We start from the raw sequence: 7310 nt of genomic DNA, 5'->3' as shown, positions 1-7310 counted from the left end.
TGACCTCGCTGACGCAACAATATGCTTGGTAAATGGATTATACTAGAAATCTTTGTAAATTGGATGGTTAGAGAAATGTAACATTATTTAGTGATATTATCAGTCTTTATAGAGTGGATGGTAAGGGTGATGTAACTGTTGGTGATATTAGCACTCCTTGTATAATTGATGGTTGAAATGGTATGACATTATAGTTTGTATTAACTATCTTTTGAAGATTGAATTATTCCGTAGGCTTGGAATGGGGTAAAAGATTTGTATAAACATCTTAACACTATATTTGGAATATTTTCAGTTTATGTTCCATATGTTTAACATTAATGACTGTTAACTGCTTTTTTCATATTATTTATTGTTGTGTGGTTTTAGCAACTTTTCTTTGACTGGATTTGAAGTTAAGTGTTCAATGTGGTTTAAGTAGAATTGGTGAAGGGAAGATTTATGAATGTAGTCATTATATTCTATGGTATGACAAGTTAAAGAATAAAAAATATATATATATACGTTTGATTTATGATTTAATTTTCTCAAGTACTAGCCAGCACTTCTCAATATCTCTTGTATAGATACAAAGTCATGTCATAGCCTAGCAAGTGACTCACTTTCTCTCCTATGGATTCAAAGTCACATAACTGCTAGCACATGACTTATATTCTCATTTGTGTAGAAACAAATGTCAGATAACAGGTAGCACACGGCTTTCTTTCTTGGAAGAAGATAAAGGGTCAAGTAGTGAGTAACACATGATTTTTTTTTTTCTTATAGATAGAAGCCAGTGATCATGGTAAACCAAAGCGATCACAAACTGTTCGTGTTTTGATTGAAGCCATTGCTGGGCCTAAAAAGTCTCCTCATCCTCCAGTCATCAGGAATTCTGAATCATACAATGTAGTAACTGCAAGTGACCCAATACAACAGATGGTGACATTAATTGAAGCAGATGATAAAGATAAAGACAGATTATGGTTTGCAATTGTTGGTAAGCTTTCAACATATAATTTTTTGGATGCCTTGAAGTTAAGCACTTCCTTACGATGATTATTTTTCTTAGTTTTTGCGACAGTATCAATTATAATCTGAAATATTTAATATTAGCATAAACTGGTTTTGGTGGAATTAAGACAAAAGAATTATTGTCAATTAATTTCCTCCATCAATTATTAAATAAAGAATGATACTGTTTACCTTCTTGTTTGGTGTATTGTTACCCTCTAGGTAAGACTTATTTGATAGAATTAATGTTATATAAGGTATTTTTAGCTGTTTGTATTAATAACCATGTGATTTGTTGCCAGGTGGTAATGATGATGAAAAATTTATGATGAAAAATGATGCTGGTGCAGTCCTTTTAGCAGAGCCTGTGAATGGAGAAAAGCTCAGCCAGTATAACTTGAATATCAGCGTAACAGATGGAACCCATACTGTGTACACAATGGTTCGTGTTCTCTTTTTTTTTTTTCGAATTTTAAAGTATTGAATTGTGAGAAAATCTTGTGTTGAGTGCAGAAAAACTAAAAGGTGTTGTCTGTTTTTGTAGTTTCCTAATTCCAGTTATTTATCATCAAAAAATTTCTAATGATATTTAACCCAGTCTTGTGTTTGTTTTTATATAAAATAAAATATGCTTCTAAAGATACAGTGCAATCAATTCAAATATTTTTGTGGAAAATTTTACAGCTTGTAAGAACATTTTTAAATATAAAACAACAAATAGGCTTTACACCATTGACCTTACTGTTTTATTTGTATAAGCTTTCACCCACTATGTTGGAGAAGTGTAAATGGATACATGGTACCTTTCATTGTATTTTAAACCATCATGTATCTTATATATCTTCCCCAAAAAATTTCTGTACTTGATATCACAATACAACTTACAATATGTTACTTATGATCAAGTGTTTATCCAACATGTGGTAATTTTTCTTTTATGTGTGACACTTTAAGGAATACAATAAATATTACAAATAGTGTAAATATGATTTTGTTCTTAAAAATGTTAATTCATTTGCATAATATACAGGACATCAGAGGGTGAGACTCGAATAATTCAGATGGAGACATCTTAAGTTATTTTTTATTTAAACTACCATGTAAACTACACTTTGTGAAATTACAAATTAAACAACATTATAACAAGTTCATAACATTGAACCATTTCATAGCTCAGGCACTAAAGCATAAATAAGTTTACTTAAAAATTCTACTTAGTTTTTGGTTAAGACTCATGCAAACAAATGCAGTTTTTTCTCATCCATTTTAATGTTGTATACTGAATGGATATTTCAGATTTCTATTTTTTAAGTATGCGTACTAAAACATACGAGAAAAAACAGCAATTTTATTAATCATCATTATCTATATGTTTGCTGCAAAAAAATTTTAAAATAAGATTGTTTCAAGTGAAAACTTTTGATAACTTCAGTTGTTTCAGTTCTTTAACTTTTTTTTAAACTGTAAAGTTATGTATCAATGATATGGAAATGTTTATAAATATCTCACAGCGAAAGGTGGACGTGAAAGATATCAATGATCATAGACCAGTTTTTAAGCAGTCTAAGTACATTGTAACTGTCAATGAGAGTTCTCAACAAGGAACAGAGATCTTGCATGTGTCTGCAGAAGATCGTGATAAAGCAGAGCAGCTGTTCTACTCAATTTACAATAGGTAAAAAAAAATAATTGTACAGTAAGTATGAGAACTTTTCATATAGTGAAAGCTTTCTAATCATTTGAATATTTGTAGAAGGTAATAACTTTACATTATCTTTGTCATTTTTACACAAAGTTAGAAATTCTAGCCAGGGGGCATAACTTAGCTTTGAGCATGGTAGGAGTCAGCTCATTAGGCCCAACTAGTACGGCTTCCCTCTTGTGTAATACTTAATGAAAGCATGAAATAAACAACTGATAAATCAGCAGGTACCAACACGATGAAATTTCAAATGACGTTAACTCCAACATTAGATCACACAGGCCTGCAATGGTTTTATTGTATTGAAATTTTTATATGTTCTAGAGTAATTCCTGTACGCTGAATCCGAAAATGATATCAATTTTTCTCCATCACGTACAGATTTTTCACAAAACGTCATATGTACTTTTACATAACTGAATCATTTCCATTGAAATTGGGTCACATTATGTTATGCTTAAAAAGTCGACAACCACTGGCTATAGATTTCTCTTGACCAATCGCGACGTGAGTTTTATCGATCATTCTAGAACCCAAAAATAATAAAAAATGTTCATTGTGATAAATGAAATAATAATTTGATCTAAGTAAGAGTTTTTTTCTTCCTGATTTGTAAAAAATCCTAACATGATAGAAAAACATGAACATTATTTTCGATATCTGCTTAGCTGAATTATGGAAAATCCATTATCATTTTATGAAGTTTAAATTTGCAGGCCTGTGTTATCAGTCAGCAATAGTCACCCATTGGTTGAAAAAGTCTATTCATCTTAAAGGTACAGTACCTAATAATTTATAAAGGTCAATAAGAATGTCTGCAAGAAATATTCCCTGTTTCCTGTAATAAAATAATTTGATCATTCATGTTTTGATACTACTGACTTGATAAGATACCTGTCCATACTACGTGTAGCAGTAAGTGTAACAAGGTTATGATATTGAAGCCTTTTTTTTTTATTCTGAGTTCTGTATTTTATGTTACTCAGTCAGGTTGACCAACAGACTGTTCTTTTATTCAAGAAAAGTATCCAGCTACCTAACACTGAGAGGAGTTTGGCACTTCACATCTCATAATTTTGTCTCTGATTCTAACCTTTGTTAAATTTATTTAAAAAATAACCTTCACTTGTATGTGTATAGAATAAATTGAACCACCAAAATCATAAATAAATAGATAACCAGATTTATTTTAGACAATTATTTTGTTAAATATGCTGCATTATAGATAAGATTTTTGAAGAAGCTTGATTCCTGCTTCTAAATTGTACAACTTTTTTTTTTGTTTGTGTGTTTCCTCAAACCTAAATATTATATATTGTAATGCAGCTTTAAAGACTTTAACTTGGTCTTCTGAACTCTGAAGTATAGTTAAAAGAATTTGATATCTGTAATTTTATAATATAAGTTTGCTTTGTTAAAACAAAAGAAGAAAAAGAACTGGAATTGTATGTTTATAGTCAAAGATGGAGTTTTACTGCCCTTTTTCCTTTTTTTTAATTCTTTAAATGTTATAATGGCTAAAAAATAACCATTGGATAATAATCATGAATTCAAATTCTAAAAATTATTATGTTTATAGTGCTAGTCCTTCCAGCCTTAAACACTTCCACATGGATCCAAAGAAAGGTACATTGTCCATTGCCGAGCCCCTTGACCGTGAAATGAGTCGACACCATATTCTGACCATTATGGTCAAAGATCGAGGCACTCCTGCTAAACGGAACTTTGGTCGTGTACACGTTGATGTGGAAGATCATAACGACCATGCTCCTGAGTTTCTGTCCACTCAATTTGAAGGTCAGGTTTATGAGACAGCAGGTATTGGCACCCCTGTTGTTCAAGTGTTTGCTGTTGATAGTGACAAGGGAAGAAATGCTCATATCAACTTTGCAATTGTTAAAGGTATTCCTATTCCCTGAGTTCTCACAGCTTATAGTTTTGAAAGTGTTTAAGGTTCTTAATTTCTTCCACTAATGCCTGCAAAAAGATATATAAGTTAAGCCAACAAAAGACATTACTCGTATAGCCACATTTGGTTGAATTGTGTAATTTTTATATTGTAGATCTCTTTTAAGTTTCCCAGTTATTATAAATTGTTTTGTTCAAACTCAAAAGGCAAAGTGTTCCTATAAATAAAAGAGCTGTGTTTAAAAAAAATTGTATTGTCTAAAATAAGCAAATACTTAATTATATGTTCTTCCTCTTTTTTTTTTTCTCTGTCTCTCTGCACAGGAAATGAAGGGAACAGTTTTGCAATCGACTCCAAGCTTGGAATTGTTTCAGTTGCCAAGGAACTCAACCAGAATCTTATGGGAGAATATTATCTCACTGTAAGAGCTTCGGATGAAGGAGAAGTTCCCAAAGAAAGTACCACAAGTGTTCACATTATTGTGACGATTCCCGATAATTCTGCACCAAAATTTGAAAAGAAAGAGTATGTCACAGAACTGTATGAAAATGAAAAACCTGGGACTGTTGTCATTACCGTAGCAGCCTCCAGTCGGTCCCTGCTATATTATGAAATAGTATCTGGAAATATTGACGCAAAGTTTGCTATTAATCCCCATTCTGGTGAACTTCGCACAACTACAGAACTAGACTATGAAGAAACAAATCTCTACAATTTAACTGTTAATGCAACAAACCTAGTTAGTATGAATGCTAGTACTGTAATAACTATACATGTACTTGACAGAAATGATAATACTCCAAAGTTTCTGAAGTCTATTTATTATGGCAAAATTAGTGAATCAGCAGAAATTGGAACCCTGGTGTTAACCAATGAAAGTGTTCCCCTGGTGGTCACTGCAACAGACAAAGACTCTGGATTGAACTCGCATTTAGTTTATGAGATTATCGAGAAATTACCCCGTACTTACTTCCAGATCGATTCGTCCACAGGTTAGTAACAGAATTAATAACTTTTGTTCTCTGCTTAGGGTAAATGTGATACAAGAAGAAAGATAAAAAGATCCTGAATTCTGTCTCATTTCCTACAACATTATAAAAAAACGTTGTTGTGTTTGAAAAGAGCTTAATTGTAATATTGCAGAAATTTAATGAAAATCAATTTATTTTACCAACTACACCCTACGCATTATCCTAATTGTGGAGCTTTAGATACAAGTTTGTCATATATCATTACAAGGGTTTATTGTAACCAATAGTCAGTGATTATATCTTCACTTGTAAAATTCAGTTATGGTTAAATGTTATCAAAAGAAAAAGTCTATAATAAGTCACCTGGTAGGTTATTAATTATTCTAAAATATTATCAGATTCCTTTTTTTTTTAGACCTTGAATGCTAAGACTAAAAAAAACTAATGTATGTTTCTTAAGGATAGGATCACATGTACATTTTTGTGGTTGTTATCAAAGCAAGAATATTTCATGATAGAGAACTTTAAGATATATATAAATGTTTTTACACAATTTTGGTTGGAGCTGTAAAAAGATTGGATAATGGTAAATTATGATCTGTAAAACACACACACCTTATGCACGAGTTAAAGATATTTATATATATATTAAAGTTTTTATTAGTTAGATACACTTAATCTTCACTCAGCTTTATTTGTAACAAATGTTAGAAGTTTTGTGTTTTATATAAAACGTTATAATGCTACATTGTTTTGTCATTATAGGTTCCATAAGTACAGTCCAAACATTGGATCATGAAAAAATAACATATTTTCGATTCACTGTCCAAGTTACAGATAAGGGTAAACCTCGGCTTATTGCTGAAGAAAACGCAGAAGTTTTTATTTTGGTGCTGGATGTAAATGATTCTCCTCCTCAGTTTGAAAAGGACATGTACGAATGTACCCTGCTTCTGCCTACTTACAAAGGTGTAGCTGTTACTGTTGTCAAAGCTCACGATCCTGATTCTGATGCACAGACAGGAATTAAATATGCTATTGTATCTGGTAACCGTGGAGCCAAGTTTGTTATTAATGAGGTCACTGGTCAGATCTTCATAAGGGACCCAGAAAAATTGGAGGACCAGTACAATATGATTGTAGCAGCTAAAGATGGCGTGTTTGAGGCTAGCACCAAAGTTCAAGTCAGAGTAGAAAAGACAAAAGATAGTGGACTAAAGTTTTCCAAGAGTATTTACAGAGCTTCAATTATGGAAAACACAACTGACATATTAAAAGTTACTATTGTAACTGTTGTTGGAAGTGCCCTAAATGAGCATGTGACTTTCGATATCCTAAACCCTTCTGGTATGTTTAGGATTGGGAAAACATCTGGGTCAATCCAGACAACTGGCAAGCCTTTTGATCGTGAGACTGAAAACAGTTATACTCTTGTTGTAGAAGCAAGAAGTGCAGTTACTTCTGTGCCACGTGTAGCTCATGTCCTTGTAGAAATAACTATTCTTGACGTGAATGACAATGCCCCAATATTTGTTAATCTTCCTTATTATTCAGTGGTGCCTATTGAAGCCCAGCCTGGAGATTTGATTCGCAAGGTAAGGTACTCTAATGTTTTAGTAATAACATTTACATTAAAAGATTAATGAAATTAAGCTAATTTTGTAAGCAGTAATGTTGTATAACTATGTATTTGTGTGTGTGTGTATATATATATATATATATATATATATATATA

The 7310-nt window shown here is 31.8% G+C and overlaps 1 protein-coding gene across 6 annotated transcripts in view; it reads left to right on the top strand.

Annotated features, from left to right (window-relative positions):
* Nucleotides 1-7310, top strand: part of LOC106464820 (fat-like cadherin-related tumor suppressor homolog) — a 62162-nt gene that overhangs the window by 5318 nt on the left and 49534 nt on the right. For all 6 annotated transcript variants that reach the window (XR_002611834.1, XM_022392616.1, XM_022392614.1 and 3 more), the window contains exons 5-10: nt 766-979; nt 1296-1435; nt 2505-2668; nt 4275-4597; nt 4928-5596; nt 6341-7170. Coding sequence is in view for 5 of the 6 variants with exons in the window: in XM_022392616.1 (XP_022248324.1) it covers nt 766-979; nt 1296-1435; nt 2505-2668; nt 4275-4597; nt 4928-5596; nt 6341-7170 (2340 nt within the window). In the remaining variant the exon portion in view is untranslated. The remainder of the gene's footprint in view (nt 1-765; nt 980-1295; nt 1436-2504; nt 2669-4274; nt 4598-4927; nt 5597-6340; nt 7171-7310) is intronic.

The sequence above is a fragment of the Limulus polyphemus genome, unplaced genomic scaffold (genome assembly GCF_000517525.1).
Source record: "Limulus polyphemus unplaced genomic scaffold, Limulus_polyphemus-2.1.2 Scaffold1750, whole genome shotgun sequence".
Classification (NCBI taxonomy): Eukaryota; Metazoa; Arthropoda; class Merostomata; order Xiphosura; family Limulidae; genus Limulus; species Limulus polyphemus.
Note: the sequence above shows the minus strand (reverse complement) of the source record. Positions and strands in the feature narration are given on the sequence as shown.